The sequence below is a fragment of the Polypterus senegalus genome, chromosome 7 (genome assembly GCF_016835505.1).
Source record: "Polypterus senegalus isolate Bchr_013 chromosome 7, ASM1683550v1, whole genome shotgun sequence".
NCBI lineage: Eukaryota > Metazoa > Chordata > Cladistia > Polypteriformes > Polypteridae > Polypterus > Polypterus senegalus.
In genome coordinates this window covers 109,588,205-109,606,587 of record NC_053160.1, presented here as the reverse complement: position 1 = coordinate 109,606,587, position 18,383 = coordinate 109,588,205, and the positions used below count along the sequence as shown (strand labels likewise).

The 18,383-nt window shown below is 37.9% G+C and overlaps 1 protein-coding gene across 1 annotated transcript in view; it reads left to right on the top strand.

Moving 5' to 3' along the window:
* Positions 1–18,383, top strand: part of nol6 (nucleolar protein 6 (RNA-associated)) — a 309,483-nt gene that overhangs the window by 115,409 nt on the left and 175,691 nt on the right. The window contains exon 11 of the mRNA XM_039757964.1: positions 12,038–12,215. Within this exon, the coding sequence (XP_039613898.1) occupies positions 12,038–12,215 (178 nt within the window). The remainder of the gene's footprint in view (positions 1–12,037; positions 12,216–18,383) is intronic.

The window sequence follows — 18,383 nt, the reverse complement described above, 5'->3', positions numbered from 1 at the left end:
GAGCCTTCCTCACTCACTCGCCAGCTTTGGAGCGTGTTCCTTAACTCCTCTTAGATAGTCAACGAGAGAACAATTGAATTCAACTTTGTTTGATATTTAAAATAAAGTGTTACTTAGGTCTTGATGAGTTTGAGTCTGGATATTCTCTTAAGTGTATGCTACATTGAAAAGAGAGATTGCAATTCAGATTGTGGATTGTGATTTTCTGTTAAAAGAATCATCATATGATTTTTTGGAAAGATCACCGCTAATTTGACTAATCAAGTTTTCAAATTTATGTAGGATTCATGAACCCTTTGGCAAGCTACTTGGGAAGGGGTTGCAACCTACTGGTAGTTTGCGAGCGACGTGTTGGGGACCCCTGGAATAGTGTATAATCTCAGTGAAATCCTATGATTTGTTCAAGGTGGGAGGGCTTTATCTACCTCTAACTGATATAGTTAAAATATGTGCCAATGGAAAATGGCAACATGCTTCCTTTTAATAAAGTATACAGATAAAAGTTTAATTGTATATCTATACTAATAAAAGGCAACGCCCTCACTGACTGACAGACTCACTCATGACTACTTCTTCAACTTCCCGTGTAGGTAGAAGAATGAAATTTGGCAGGCTTATTCCTTACAGCTTACTTACAAAAGTTAAGCAGGTTTCATTTCTAAATTCTTCACGCAACGGTCTTACGGTTGACAACGTCCGCCTTGTTGAACTTTCATATTTCTAGCCCCATCTTCACGAAATTTGGTAGGTGGCTCCCTGCGCTAACCGGAACCGATGTACGTACTTATTTCGATGGTATGACGCCACTGTCGGCCGCCATTTTGAACTTTCCAACGTCATTAATTTTCTAGCTTCCCATGTAGGTAGAAGGCTGAAATTTGGTACTTATTTCGGTGGTATGATGCCACTGTCGGCCGCCATATTGAACTTTTCAACGGTCTTTGTTACTTATGGGCCCATCTTCAAGAAATTTGGTACGCGTGTTCCCAATGCTAACTGAATCCTACTTAGTACATATATACGTCCATAGCCTGCAGCTCGGTCACCGTGTGAGGCGGCGTTGGGTCCCCATCCCAACGCCTCCCACGTTGTTGGCTGCCTGACTATATAAGGCCATCTTTCACTCCAGTCTCAACATTCCCTTCCTTGCTTCGCCATGGGATTCACGTTTCCCTGCTGATAACTACAGCCTTTTTATTTAATCCACGGCTTCACCGCTGTTTTATTGTTCATTTATTACGATTATAGTTATTCTGTAGGTATTTTAGACTTCTTTACATTGTTCAGGTACCCATTTCCTTTATCATTCCAACCGTACCCCCATTAACATGTCTATCGAGGTGATCACCATCGATCAGAGAACTATCTTTTACCGAGTGGTTTCCATGCCCGGAGATGGCACCTACCTTTTCCATTCTCTTTGTTACATATTGCACGGCCATATCGGTCTCACTCTTGATATCCGGAGGAACATTGTGTCTTATGTATTGAATGACTGGGACAGGTTCAAGGTGTGGACTGATGACGGTACAGGAGATAATTATTCTACACAGGAGCACTAGAAGAGTGAAATGCTTAAGCCCTTCACCTATGCATCTGCATGTGAGTTGATGGGTGCCGGTGAATTGTTCAGTTGTCGCTTTCAAGTGTACCGAAATGGCCACATATTTTTCACCTTTGGACAACCGCCAATGCCTCTTAAACATCTTAGATTGACAGGCGACGGTTTCAGTAGTGGACATTTTGATGTTTATGAATGTTTAAACTCTCAAAAGCTGGATGTGAAGTTATCGATGAAACCGGTTGTATACTTACAACGCCGAATGTCTCTTCAACATAAGTCCTACAAATACTGTCATAATTGAAACAAACCATGAAACTCAAACCAATTATGACAGCAGCAATCCAAGCTGTGAGATTTGAAACAAGATTACTGTTCACATGGCCAACTGTACATTGCATGCTCAATAGTAAGCTCTGCGCACAGCATGGTCATTTTACAACCGGAGGGCCAAACTCACAATGTGGTATACAAAGAGATCCTTAACAAATAATTATTGGTATATTTTCCCTCAGTTTAAAAAGGTTTAATTTTATTCTTAATAAAAATTTTAAGGCAGTACTTTGCCACTGCGAAGCACGGGTATTTTGCTAGTGTGAAAATAAATCTGAATTGATTTAACTTTGTTTTTTTAATAAAACCTTTAAAAGATTTTTTGAAAGAGCCAATGCCATTGTCCACATGCATGTAATTACTAAACTCAATACCAGTTAACACTGTAGCTTGCATGTCATGTCTACCTACATTAACACTAGAATTACCAGAGCCTATGAAAAAACTCGTAATTCCGTCCTACCTTAAACTGCTTCTTAAATCCCTTCACACCTCTCCGCCAGCGCCCTTTCTCTTCTAAATGTGCTGATAAAGAGAAGCTTGGAGCAGCCGGCTATTCCATCCCCCCACCAATTTAGAACGTGCACGAACTTCTCTCAGCTCAGGCCTTGATTGAGTATCTGGGAGTGAAGTGGAGTTTTAGAATGGAAATAATAGATCGTTATTTGGAACACACGCATTTCATGTCTGTTCCGTTTCTACAGTAATCTGTGTCAACACATTGTTAAAACAAATGTTTTTTATATTCTAGTAGTAGATGACAAAATGTAGGCATAAACTATATAGTGTATGAAGCCTGAAGTCCAAATAGCAAAGAAATATTTTCACAAAACTAACACAATTGCCCTTTTATTCAAAAATATAACTGCAGAAACTAAAAGCCACCTAAACATGCGACATTGACACCACTTTACTGTAACTGCCTCCGTGGTTCAATAGACTCGGCCCCCGCTTGGGAATCAAGAGGTCACGAAGTTCGATCCTGCGCCCCTCCGTTTTGAGAAGTAAACTGCTCTTAGTGTTACTGTTTTAGAATAAAAGCATACATTTGATTTCAGTCTGTAACAGCCGGTGCAATTTATGATCCTTGTAAAGGTTAGCTTTTTTTAATTCACTTTTCATCCTCTCAGTCGCGTACACAATCAATCCATACAACCCCATCTGACACGGCTGTTTTTACTAAAGACGCTATAGCTCTGCAGTGTACCACGCATGCATACTAACGCCAAACACCACACCCCCACCCCAACCCCACCCAACCCCACCATCCCCGGGTTCTAACACACAAACGCTGGCTAAGCTGCCTTCTTCGTGATCTCACCGTCACTTGCTTTTCGTTTTATTGAGTGTTCCTGCCAGTCCCCGCATGTTGCTGTATGCTGTTTCTTTTGTACTCCAGGACATGCAGAGGAAAGAATGGTAAAGACCAGTAACTTCGGCGCTATATGCAATCATCAGACACTCACCATCTGCCCGTTTCGTTCAAAAACAGGAACATATATTGGTGTAAAAGTATAACTAAAGTGCACTTTTATTCAAGTGCACTTTTTCCATTGCCTTTTCATGTAAGAAGCAATGTCTCTCTATGCTGTGGTTTTTATTACACACCTGAAAGAGACAATATATGTGAAAATATAATCGCACTAATGCAATATTATTTGAAGAATAATAAAATAAAAATAAAAATAAAATAGATAAATTAGGAAATAGACTTTTATGTGTGGAAACGGCTTTAAAACATTGTACATACTAGTAGAGTGAAATCCCCTCAAAATGGGCCTAATGGTAAGTCTATCTGTTTTGATCACATTGTGCATTTATAAACTGATGATCACATATGCTAGGCTTTACATCCTTCTTCTTTGTGGTTCTTGTTGCCTTTCTTCAGTGGTCATTCTAGCTTTTGCATATGTCTGTCTTTGTGCTTCTTGTTTCCTCTGTTGATTGGACATTGACTCCCTCTTGTGAACACCAGACTTCTTATCCTTTTATTACTTAGTCGTTCGCAGATTTTTTCCCTAGAACCTAATTATTAATTGTTAGCGAAAAAGCGCAAATCTCCTCCGCAATTTTTTATGGCTTTTTTTGTGGCAATACTGTTCTGTAGAGAGAACAGGAAGCAACCGCTGAGTGAAATACGGTTTGGAATGGTGAAAGTAGTCAATCCGAGAGCGTTATTCGTTTCTTCTTGCTGCTGATTGATTGCTGACCTGTGCCGCAACTCCAGCTTAGTGTCCTTGTGTTTTCCATTTTGGTATTGTATTCATTTTGTTATTCTTAAACGCACAAGATGTCGCCAAATCACCCTGCACCTTCTAAGGCTTCTGGCACTGAGCCTAAGCGCCAGAAGAAGTTTAAAACACTCCAGGAGAAGGTTGAACTACTGGATTTGCTTCTGGAATTTAAGTTATGCTACAGTAGTGTGCCACTATGGCATTAATGAAAGCGCCTCACGCTACATAAAGAAGAACGAAGCAGTGATCCGGAGTGCCGTATCTGTAAGTTTCTGTGATAGTGCCAAAAAGGTAATGACCGTAAGGAATAAAAATATCGTCGGGATGGAATCTGCCTTGGCGCTGTGGATCACCGACTGCAAGAAGAACTACATCCCCTTGGACGGTAACATCATCCGTGAGAAACCACGGAAATTGTACCAGCAGTTCGGTTGGGGAGACAATGTAGCAACTACCTATCACAATGTTCCTGAAACCTATAAAGAAAAGCCAGCATGAAACCCCACCAGAAGAAGACCCATCCAAAGATAAGACTCCTTCTGAAGCGCCTGAAGAAGAGGCGCCACCCGAGGAGTTTTAAATCCTCTGCATTGTACTGCATAGCTACTTTATCATCATTATCAATATCATTCATCATTGGTGAATACCTGTACATTTTACTGTATTTTATTTAAATGAAATTATGTATTTACTCTACTTATAACAATGAAAAAGACCACGCATACCAAAGAAAATGAGCTTGCGTGAATTATAGTACGCATAGCGGTAACATCGGTATTTTACATTCTAGCACCGCGGGAGACATAGCAGCACAGTACTGTACAGTAGACGGGTTTACCTTTTCACAATTCGTGGGTGCTCTTGGAACGTAACCCCGCAACTTTTGGGGGGGTGTACTGTAATTTGGAGACATTTCTGGAGAGTGTTGTACCCAACAGTGTTAAAAGTGAAAGAAAACTGAAGCAGTAATAGTGCAAAGCATTGAGGAGATGACCACTCCTGATTCATTACATTTTTATCCTCCAACATTGTGTTGTTTTTCACATTTTTTTTACACCGGGTTTTACAGGCTCAGATTAAATGTATGTTTGTATCATATTATAGTAACTAGCAAAATACCTGCGCTTCGCAGTGGAGAAGTAGTGTGTTAAAGAAGTTATGAAAAGAAAAGGAAACATTTTAAAAATAATGTAATATCCCTGACCATCTCATCTTCATTGTCAACCATTGTAAAGATAACAGGTTTCATTCATCGAAGTGATCACTACCCAAATCGGTACTCATGAATCTAAGATGTTTAACAGGCATTCCCGGAATTAAATTGTGGATTTGCCTGCGAATATTTAGAGGCAGCGTGTCTATGAACATAATTTATTACACCTTGCTTTCCTATTGATATGTCTACAAAGGCTTGTTCAGCTTCAGAGGGTTGTTCCTTTCTTACTGCATCAATAAACGGCCTGTCTTCCTCTTTATCTGAGACATCACACACTGCATGCACGGGTTTACCTTTCCCAGTCCTTCAAACATTAGCGAAGTGGTGCAACATTTTTTACACTGTCTTCCTTTAGCTGGACATTGACTTTTTCCACAGTGTGATTTTTTTTTTTTTTTCCTCAGTAGGTGAACTTATGAATATGCGTGTATGCGTCAGTCGCTTCATATTCTATTGCTGCTGTCTCAATTGTGTAATGCGTTTTCTGTTCAGCGCTCTTTGGAGCTCTTTCTTTTTGTCTGCGTACTGCGTTCACAGTCAGTTCACGTGAGTCGCTCGGAGTACATGCATCGAAGGTTGTTAGCTTTGCTTGTGCTATCTCGTGCGATGTCCTTGGCTTCATTTAATGTTAGATTAGACCTGGCACTTAAAAGTTTCTCTCGCACTTTTGCTGAGTTTGTGCCAAACACTATTCTATCCCTGACCATCTCATCTTCGTTTGCATAAGCACAGTCCTTCACCAGCAATTTTAACTCCGTTACAAAGTGATCGAAAGTCTCGTTTATACCCTGCGTCCCCTCATTAAACTTGTGTCTCGCGAATATCGTATTCGTCTTAGGCATGACAAACGCCAGCAGCAGTGTCTATGAACTTAAACTTAAGCTTTACACCTTGCTTTCCTGTTCGTTTGCATAAGCACAGTCCTTCACCCGCAAATATTTAGCGGCAGCGTGTCTATTGGATTGCTGCTGAAGGACGGCCTTATATGGGCAGGCACTCAATTACGTGAGAGTCGTGATGATCCGGGACGCAACTCCGCCTCACACGGCGACCAAGCTGCATTCTATGGCCGTATATATGTACGTAAGTAGGTTTCAGTTATGACCGTTGCGCGTAGAATTTCAAAATAAAAGCTGCTTAACTTTTGTAAGTAAGCTGTAAGGAATGAGCCTGCCAAATTTCAGCCTTCTACATACACAGGAAGTTGGAGAATTAGTGATGAGTGAGTGAGTCAGTGATGGCTTTGCCTTTTATTAGTATAGATAATAATAATAGCTGTAGCTCCCTACTCAAAACGCAGAGCACCTGGTCTCAAACCCAAGACCTTTGGGTTATAAGGCATCGGTTCTTACCTCTGCACCGTTCAAGAATACATTTATATACTGTGTATATAAACAACCCTGCCAACTGACGTTTGGGCTTGGTTTTTTAACTCACTGACAGCAACATGTAAATCAAGTGCTTTTTTTTTCCTTTAAGTAAAAGCACACATTTATTTGATATTTGGACTAAACTCTTCACACATTATATACACTTCTTGTCATTATTAGTATATCATAGAAAAAGTTTCTGCTTTAGGTATGTGTTCAACATTTCCTTTCATCCTACACTTACCCATATCTTTGTAGAAAAGGAACACATATGAAATGCATGTATCTATACTAATAAAAGGCAAAGCCCTCACTCACTCACTCATCACTAATTCTCCAACTTCTCGTGTAGGTAAAAGGCTGAAATTTGGCAGGCTTATTCCTTAAAGCTTACTTACAAAAGTTGGGCAGGTTTCATTTCGAAATTCTACGTGTAATGGTCATAACTGGAAGCTATTTTTCTCCATATAATCTAATGGAGTTGAGGTGGAGATGGCCATGGGGGGGCGGAGTTTCGTGTGACATCATCACGCCTCCTACGTAAGTACATAGAGAACAAGGACAAACAGCGATGCGCACAAAACGCCATTTCACAATTGAGAAGGCAGAAAAACATTATGAAGCAAATGACGCATACAAGCGTATTCATAACTACAAGCATATTCATAAGTACAGCTACTGCGGAAACAAAGCACGGCGTGAACCGTAAATTTATATTAAATTAAGTTCATAGACAGGCTGGCGTTTGTAATTTAGTGCCTGCCCATATAAGGCCGTCCGTCAGCGGCAATCCAATAAAAACACTGCTCATAAAAATTCATGGATGAAGGACTGTGCTTATGCAGAGGAAGATGAGATGGTCAGGGTGGTGTTTGGCACAAACTCAGCGAAACTGCGAGAGAAACTTTTAAGTGAACAGTAAAAAAGTAAGAGCGAGGGGAGGTTGACTTATTGACGCACGCAGGCAAAACCAGAATAGCACGCGGGGGCTGCGGCCCCCATCCGAGAGAATCTTTTAAGTGAACGGTAAAAAAGTAAGAGCGAGGGGAGGTTGATTTATTTTTTGTACAAATAATTTTTTTCATTTTTCTTCCTTGATGGATTCTGCCACCCCTAGCACAGTTGCTCCCACCCCAAAGACTATATATGTATATATATGTATATATATATATATATATATATATATATATATATGTTGCCGCTTTGCGTAAGGTGAAGTCAGGCACGGGTAAGACGCGTGTCAAAGAAATCTCTCAGTCCAAAAGTTCGTTTTAAAAATATTTAGTGAAAGTTAAAGGCAAATAATCCATACAAAAATTAAAAGAAAAATAGTTACACACAAAGAATAAAGGCAAAAAAAAGAGAAAAATGTATCTTCTATAAACTTAGTTTTTCTTATGAAGCTTTGGTTACTTCTGTACTTAAAGGTTATTTATTTCTTCTTCTGTATGCTTTAAACATACAGTTCAAAACTTAGATCTTTTAATTTACAAGTTACTTTACACTCAAAAGACCCTTAGGCCGTTGGCACTTAGATATGCGCCAAGCTCAGTTCTATGCATAAGCACGAACGCGAGCATAAAAGAATTCTTTCAAGGACACGGTTAAAACCGTATGCCTCTATACCTTACACAAGGTAAGGCAAAACACTTACTAAAGAACATTGTTTACTCAAAAACTGTTAAGAGATGACAGGAAAATACCAACTCAATTCTATTCACGGGGGTTTTAGGAACCTCCCATATTTTATGCATTATCATCTAGTAAATATTCATACATTTTATTGAACTTGGAAAATGGCTCTTACAATATATATATATATATATATATATATATATATATATATATATATATATATATATATATATATATATATATATATATATATATATATATATGTATGGATATATATGTGTATATATATATACATATGTATGTATGGATATATATATGTATGGATATATATATATATATATATATGTATATGTGTGTGTGTGTGTATATATATATATATATATATATATATATATATATATATATATATATATATATATATATATGATAGCAACACTCATCACTCACAACAGTGACAAAACAATTACATTGACAATCATGTTACGTTATTTTCAAAATGTTTCCTTTTCTTTTTCATTACTTCTTTAACACACTACTGCGAAGCGCGGGTATTTTGCTAGTTTTAAATAAAGCTCTGTCACGGTGGGGGATGGGACAGCAGACTGTTTGCTGCTTGTGCTGATTACACATTTACAAAACAAAAGATGCTGATGGAGAGGTGCAAATGGATTTAAAGTGGGCCAGGATTACCAGTTTTTTCATAGGCTTCAGGGATTCTAGTGTTAAACCAGTATGTATTCTTAAGCTAATATGAATTCTGATATGAAATATAATTGAAAATAATTTTGCATTTTATAAATTTGAAAAGCATTGTGTGACGCTAATAGAACAAAGTCACTGGATCCTTCGCTGGCTACGGTGAGCCAGAAGAACCAGTAGCAGCCAGTATTTAACCAAATATAGTGCAGCGTAGAGTTGACAGGTGCAGTACTGAAAAATTGTAACGTTAAATGAATTCTCACAAGACGCTTAACATTAGTGCATAATTCTAATACAAACTTAGATTTTGTACAATGCCTTCACTTGCCGGCTTGACAGAGTCATCGTCTTAGCGAACTAGCTGCTTTAGCAGTCCGTTGATGGGCAGTTTTCATTCTGTGCACATGCAGCTACTTACTCTCTTTATGCTGCTAAAAACCGGCAAGCAGCTGATTTCGCATCAGTCAAGAGTAATGAAATGGGAAAAGGGGAAAGCAGTCACATTGCTGAGATGGTAAAAGTTTTACTTGTTTGTGGATTTTGTGTTTTGTGGTTCTTTGAGTTTAGAAGTAATCCTTGAGGATGTGTGAAATGTAGGTAAAATTGGTTTGTGTAGGAATAAAGTGATTATAAGTGGATGGTTCATCTTTTAGAAAGTGTTTTTCCCCCATGCTGTTGGCGGTTTTAAAGACATTTTTCAATTTTAAGCCAGGATGATTTTGGGAGAGCTTCAGCATTGATTTTGTCCTTTATTCAGATACAACTACAAACCGGATTCCAAAAAAGTTGGGACACTAAACAAATTGTGAATAAAAACGTAATGCAATGATGTGGAGATGGCAAATGTCAATATTTTATTTGTAATCGAACGTAGATGACAGATCAAATGTTTAATCCGAGTAAATGTATCATTTTAAAGGAAAAATATGTTGATTCAAAATTTCACGGTGTCAACAAATCAAGTAGCAATAAGAGGCTGGAAAAAGTAAATTTGAGCATAACGAAGAGCTGGAAGACCAATAAACACTAATTAGGTCAATTGGCAACATGATTGTGTATAAAAAGAGCTTCTCAGAGTGGCAGTGTCAGAAGCCAAGATGGGTAGAGGATCACCAATTCCCACAATGTTGCGCAGAAAGATAGTGGAGCAATATCAGAAAGGTGTTATCCAGCGAAACATTGCAAAGACTTTGCATCTGTCATCATCAACTGTGCATAACATCATCCGAAGATTCAGAGAATCTGGAACAATCTCTGTGCGTAAGGGTCAAGGCCGTAAAACCATACTGGATGCCCGTGATCTCCGGGTCCTTAAACGACACTGCACCACAAACAGGAATGCTACTGTAAAGAAAATCACAGAATAGGCTCAGGAATGCTTCCAGAAACCATTGTCAGTGAACACAATCCACCGTGCCATCCGCCGTTGCCAGCTGAAACTCTACAGTGCAAAGAAGAAGCCATTTCTAAGCAAGATCCACAAGCTCAGGCGTTGTCACTGGGCCAGGGATCATTTAAAATGGAGTGTGGCAAAATGGAAGACTGTTCTGTGGTCAGACGAGTCACAATTCGAAGTTCTTTTTGGAAATCTGGGACGCCATGTCATCCGGACCAAAGAGGACAAGGACAACCCAAGTTATTATCAACGCTCAGTTCAGAAGTCTGCATCTCTGATGGTATGGGGTTGCATGAGTGCGTGTGGCATGGGCCGCTTGCATGTCTGGAAAGGCACGATCAATGCAGAAAAATATATTCAGGTTCTAGAACAACATATGCTCCCATCCAGACGTCATCTCTTTCAGGGAAGACCCTGCATTTTTCAACAAGATAATGCCAGACCACATTCTGCATCAATCACAACATCCGTGATTTATGTTCTATTCTGAATAAAATATTAGAAGTTGGCACCTCCACATCATTGCATTCAATTTTTATTCACGATTTGTATAGTGTCCCAACTTTTTTGGAATCCAGTTTGTATTTATTTTTTTGCTTGATTGTTGCATATTATTTTTATGGATTGTTTACCTATTACGGATTTTTGTTCTTTATCTCGGCAACAAATAGATTATGACTCTTCCTATAATAAACATTGTTTAATTTCAAAATACTTTGTGCTTTATTTGTGTTTGGGGCATCTTGAATGTCGTCTGGCTATGAACTACTAGCGGGCATGGACAGTGCATCATCAAACATTGTTATTTTCAGATACTGTAGAAGTTTTGTAAAACACATACATCATCTGTGTAATGCAGTTTTCACCCTTTTTTTGGTGAAGTTGAGAAATCTAGAGTCTTGTGGTAAACTATGATAAAAGGAGAAAAATTCAGGGAATTCCACTGTGGCCTAGTGAAAAAGATGTTTGGTTAATCCTTTAAGTGGAGTTGTATCTCTTAGGAAGCTTCGGCAAGCAAACCACTGTACAAATCAATGGCCATTTTTGTTTTGCAACTATTGTTTGCAGGGAGTGTGAATTTATGTATACATTTGTCTGTGACACTCTGGTATTTTTCTGTCTGCTCGAGATGCTGCCAAAATAGTGAAAGATGCAAAGCTGTATGCAACATCACTGCCAACGGTAAATTTAGTCAGTGAAATTTTTGGTTTGTGGCCAAAAGTGTGTGTTCTGGGGAATTTATTTACTGACCACTCCTGTACTTTATTCCACCCTGTGCACTACTGGATACCCCTCCTAGCTGAATGTTTTTTAAATCAGTTAACTTAAGTTATATTGCAGATTTTGTTTTTCCTGTGTAGATTTTGTTTCTTCTGCAGTCCTCCCAGCCAGCTGACCATACCTTGTTTTATTGTTAGTTATTCTTTAATGTATATTGCCTAATCTTATTTTTTTGTTTTCTTGTAACTATCTTTTGTCATCTTATGAAGTACTATGTGCTATATAAGTAAATGTTGTTGTTGTTATTATAAATGGCTGTTTGTCTGTGTTGATTGAGTAGGTTTGACTTATTATTTTATTCTTTCTTTACAGCATCTCCTGCATGTCAAGGCTTCAAAGAGCTTGCAATAAAATGAAACTCTTCAGTGACATTATGGACCATAATGGGAATTATGTGGCTGCTGCTTTGCCCTATATCCTGTCAATCTTGCAAAGAGGCCTTGGGGAAAGAATCAGTTTACTGATACCAGTATTACCACAGACTCAGGAGGTAATGGTGTAGTGATCTCAATATAACTGTCTGTTTATGTGAAGCAGATTCTGCATATCTGGTAAAGAGGGTTGTGTGAAAAAGAATCTAGGCATAAATCTGGATGTTTAAAAGTTACGAATGTGTAGTACTATAATGGTTTTATACTTCTGCTAGTGCTTGAAATTTCTTTTGACTTTCTTGAGGTAAATTGCCCAATTTAAATCTGTAGAGACTGTTTCAACATGTTTTTAGGACAGAGTATAGTTGGTCTTTCTCATCAATGCTCATATTACCGTTTTCACATGAATAATTTTATCATTAAATCAGACATGTATTAAGGAGCTAATATGTGTTGAATTGTGAGGTCCCTGTAATTAACAGTAGAATTACCAGAGCCTACGAAAAAAATCATAGATCCATCCCACCTTAAAATGCTTTGCATCTCTCCGTCAGTGTCTTTTGTCCTTTAAATGTGTTGATAAGCAGCAAGCAGCAAACAGCAAGCAGCCTGCTTTCGCATCCCCCACCGGCACACAGTTTTCTCAGCTCAAGATCTGTTTACCTGCGTGTCAGTTGCTTAGAGTTGTATAGAATGAGAAGTCAAGCAAAATGACACCCTTTATAAATACTATATTGTTATTTGGAACACTTGCATTTCATGTGTGTTCCGTGTCTACAACGATCTATGTAAACACATCAGTAAAACACAAAAGTTTTTCGTGTTTTAGTAATAATTGACAAAATGTAGACATGAAGTGTATAATGATTGAAGCCTGAATTCCAAATCTCAAATAAACACTTTCACAAAAGGTACAAATATAACAGAACAAATGCGCTTCCATTCAAAAATGTAACTGCAGAAAAAGAAGCCACGTTAGGGTGCGACATTGACACCCATTTGCTACGACAGCTTTGGTGGCACAACGGTATCAACTGTTGACTGGTAATGAAAGCTTCACGGGTTTGAGTCCGTTTTGAGAAGTAAGCTGCTTGTATTCTTACTATATTAGAATAGAAACATACGTTTGATTGCAGTCTGTAACAGCCGTTGTAATTTATGATACTTGTAAAGGCTAGCTTTGTTTTTTTTTTTTATTCTCTCAGCCGTGTTCACGATCCCAACTCCTCCCTACCCGCATTTGACATTGCTGTTTTCACATAGACGTACTATAACAGAGGTAAACTCAAGTCATGACAACGGTTCTACATCGGATAAAAAATGCACTTTTGCCATCACTATACTTTGTATACGTACATGGGAAGCTCTGCACTCTACTTGTGACTGTAGGAAGTAGGAAGTAAGTAAATAAATAAAGGTAAATGACACTCGATCTGGCTCTTACATACAAATGACGGTGCATCTGCCAAAAACATTAATATTTACAGTATATGTTACTTACATAAAAGCCAGATCGAATGTTAAATGTAATATTTTTATCCATTCGCAGTAGAGAGGATCTTAAACAGTTACATAACTGTGTGGTTTGGCAACTAGATGGTTGCTGATCAAAAAGCTATGCAGAGGATTGTTTAAACTGCAGAGTATATCATTGGCATCCCTCTTCCAGCTGTGAAGAACATCTACACAAAATGTTGCTTGCTCAGAAAATCTGTATGACCCATGATTCTACACACACCTGTTATAAGTTTTAACTCCTTTCCTCATGAAGGCACTGCATCCTTCTTCTTCAGCCTTCAACTCAAAAGCAACTATGTTCAGGAACTCTGAACTGCCTATTGACTGCCCCTTAGAGTTTACACGTTTATTGCTCTTTCTTTCTTTATAGTTTATTATTTTTTCATTGTTGGGATTGATCTGTTGGTTTTCATTTACCACATTATTTTTTCATGTACAAGGACAATAATGTTGAATTGAAATACGACCATTTGTTTTTAAATGATACTTGATAGACCAACACTGCATGCTCTTATGTACATTATTGACAAAAATCAAAATGACAATAAATATATATATATGTGTGTGTGTGTGTGTGTGTATGTATGTATGTATGTATATATATATATATATATATATATATATACACACACACATACATACACACATCACAACAGCATTTATTTATATAGCACATTAATAATAATGTAGCACATTTTAATACAAATAATGTAGCTCAAAGTTCTTACATGATGAAGAAAAGAGAGAAAAAGAAAAAGTAAGAATTAAAATAAGACAACACTAATTAACATAGAATAAGAGTAAGGTCCGATGGCCAGGGAGCACAGAAAAACCAAAAGGAAAAAAAAAATCCAGATGGCTGGAGAGAAAAAATAAAATCTGCAGGGGTTCCAGATCATGAGATCGCCCAGCCCCCCCTGGGCATTCTACCTAACATAAATGAAACAGTCCCCTTTGTATTTAGGGTTCCCACGGAAGGGCTTGGTGATGACGGTCATGTAGACTTCTGGCTTTTAATGCATCAGTGTACGAACATCACAGTGCCAGTGATCAGGTGGACAGAAAACCAGGAAAGAAACAGAAGAGAGAGTAGGGGTTAGTACGGATTTTAGAGCCACTATGAATAGTTGTGATAATTAATTGAATATACAGAGTATCAGGATTAAATTAAAATGAAGTTATGAGAAGGCCATGTTAAAGTAATGAGTTTTTAGCAGTTTTTCTTAAGTGCTCCACTGTATTAGCCTGGCGAATTTGTATTGTCAGGCTATTCCAAATTTTAGGTGTATAACAACAGAAAGCCACCTCACCTCTTCTAAGTTTAGCTCTTGGAATTCTAAGCAGACACTCATTTGAGGATCTAAGGTTACGATTTAGAATATAAGGTGTCAGACATTCCGATATATAAGATGGAGTGAGATTATTTAAGGCTTTGTAAACCGTAAGCAATATTTTAAAGTCAATTCAGAATGACACAAGTAACTAGTGTAGTAGGCATGTGCGATATACATACGATTATATCTTAATTGCTGTTTTATCGATGTGTGAGATTAAATTATCGAGTATGTAACTCGCTTTACAAAAAAAGAAACAGAGTTTATTCACTAATGCAACAGTATAGACAAAGCGAGTTGCATAGGTGTGCACATCCAGCAAGCCGCAAGTTAGCATCGCTCTCTGCCTTAAAATGAGTGAACAAACAGCGGCAAATGATAAAACAGCCTTGCCATCTACGTCGTCAGAGTTAATTGCCAGACGTGGTTCATTCTCGCTCGCATGGAAGTGCTTTGATTTTGAAAAGACTGATGTTGCTCAAAAGACAGCAATCTGCAAACTGTGGTAAATCGGTTGCCATTAAAGACAGCTCGACAACTAACTTGTTTCACCATTTGTGAACTTTCCACCGTACAGAATACAAATAATACGAAAAGCTTAAGGAGTCAACTGTCCAGCACAAGCGTAAAATAACCACGGTACAAGCACAAAAACACTTGGCAAACTTTAGCGGACTCATTCTGCAAAAAAGTGCCTTACGACAAGAAAAGCAACAGATGGCTTGACATAACAAACGCTGTCACCAATTACATCGCAAAAGATATGGTGCCAATTCAAGTGGTTGAGAGAGATGGTTTTAAACAACTTTTGAATACTTTAGACCCAAGGTACACACTGCCTGGCCAAAAATATTTCAGTCAAACAGCTCTGCCTAAGTTGTAAGATCCGTGTCGCCAAACTCTGACACATAAACTGCAAAAGGTTTCACATTTTGCCACAACAATGGAATTATGGTCAAGCCGAACATCTGAGCCATACCTTTCCCTGACGGTGCATTTCATTGAAAAAAACTGGCAACTGCAAAGCTTCTGTTTGCAAACATCATACTTCCCACAAGATCACACTAGCGACATCATTGTGCAAGGTCTGAAAGATGTTCTGGCATCATGGTCACTGCGAGAAGACCGCACGGTTTTCATGACAACAGACAGCAGGGCTAACGTTGTCCGTGCACTACAGAGTAATAACTGGAAGAGGCTACCTTGTTTTGGGCATTGGCTTCATATTGTGATTGGTGAGTAATTTAGGGTTCCTCTATAAAATGCAGTTTAAGTTAAATTGATCTTATTTATTATGACGTTTAAAAATACAAAAAGACCTGATAAGTAAAGCTATAGATGACAAAAATATAATTTAATATAATTTAAAATAATACACTATCTTGGAATTATTGTTTATCGTCAAAAGTCCCAGAAAATATTGAGATTTTTTTTCCCCCCCAATATCGCACACCCCTGTAGTGTAGAGACATCAAAACTGGAGAAATGTGCTTGGATTTTCTTTTCCTAGTTAGGATTCTAGCAGCTGCATTCTGCACTAGTTGCAAACGATTTATGACTTTTTTGGGTAGTCCTGAGAGGAGTGCGTTACAGTAATCTAGTCGACTGAAAACAAAAGCGTGATCTAATTTCTCAGCATCTTTCAGTGATGTAAGTGGTCTAACTTTTGCTATGTTTCTCAAGTGAAAAAATGCTGTCCTAGTGATCTGATTAATATGCGATTTAAAATTCAGGTTACAGTCAACGGTTACCCCTAAGTTATTTTGCCTCCGTCTTGACTTTTAATCCTAATGCAGCTAGTTTATTTCTAATAACCTCATTATAACCATTATTGCCAATCACTAAAATTTCTGTTTTATCTTTATTTAGCTTGAAAAAATTACTATTCATCCATTTAGAAACACAAGTAAGACATTGTGTCAGTGAAACAACAGAGTCGGGGTCATCAGGTGCTATTGATAAATACAGCTGAGTGTCATCAGCATAGCTGTGATAGTTCACGTTATGCCCCGAGATGATCTGACCTAACGGAAGCATGTAGATCGAAAAGAGCAGCGGACCCAGGATAGAGCCTTGTGGAGCACCATATAGAATATCATGAGTCTTTGAGTTGGAATTACCACAATTAACAAAGAATTTTCTACCTACCACGTAGGATTCAAACTAATTTAAGACAGTACCGGAGAGGCCCACCCATTGACTAAGGCGATTTCTAAGAATGTTGTGATCAATGGTGTCAACTGCGGCACTCCGATCTAAGAGGATGAGAACCGATAAATGGCCTCTGTCTGCATTTACCTGCAAGTCATTTACTACTTTGAGTGCAGTTTCTGTACTGTGATTTGTTCTAAAACCCGACTGAAACTTATCAAGAATAGCATGTTTATTGAGGTGGTCATTTAGCTGCATAATGACTGCCTTTTCTAGAATTTTACTTAAGAAAGGCAGGTTAGAAATGGGTCTATAATTTTCAAAAGCAGAGGGGTCAAGATTTTTTTTCTTGAGTAAGGGTTTAACTACAGCAGTTTTAAGACAGTCTGGGAAGACCCCTGTATCTAATGATGAATTTACTATGTCAAGAATACTATCAATTAGCACGCCAGATGCTTCTTTGAAAAAACTTAGTATTGGGTCAAGGACAAAGATGGAGGGTCTCAGTTGAGAAATGATTCTATGTAAATAAGGTAAATATCCTGGTTAAAGAATTTAAGTTGTTTATAACGGAGTACTGAGGCTTAGGAGGATCCACAGTGTTGGGGAGATATACTATTTTATTTCTAATATCATTAATTTTTTGATTGAAAAATACAGCAATAGCCTCACAGGTTTCACTGGAAGAATTTTGTAGGCATTCCTTTGCATTACCTGGGTTTAGCAGACGATCAATTGTAGAGAATAAGATTATGGGATTACTAGCATTGTGTTATTGTATTCTTTTATTTTAACCTTCAATATCTCATAGTGGATAGTTAGTTTAGTTTTCCTCCATTTACACTCAGCTCTACGACATGTTCTGTTTAAATCAGACACTCTTTGGGTCTTCCATGGTATAACAATGCTAGAAGATTTTTTAACTGTCTTTTCAGGTGCGACTATGCCAACAGCAGCTCTCACCTTAGTTTTAAATTTTTTCACCTTACTATTTACATTATCCTCGCTATTGTAGTTAGTACTATAAATGGTCTGATTGCTTAGAATGTTTGTAAGATTTAAAGCTAGTGATGAATCAAAGAAGCGTTTTTTTAACAATATGCTTCTCATGAATGTTTTCTATTAATATTTCTGTATTAAATAGTAAAAGAAAATGGTCTGATAGACCAATATTAATGATCTGCTTCACATCAACTTTTAGTCCTTTGGCAATTACTAAGTCTAACGTATGACCTGCTTTATGTGTAGGCTGATTAACAAGCTGTCTCAAATCAATAGAGTCCA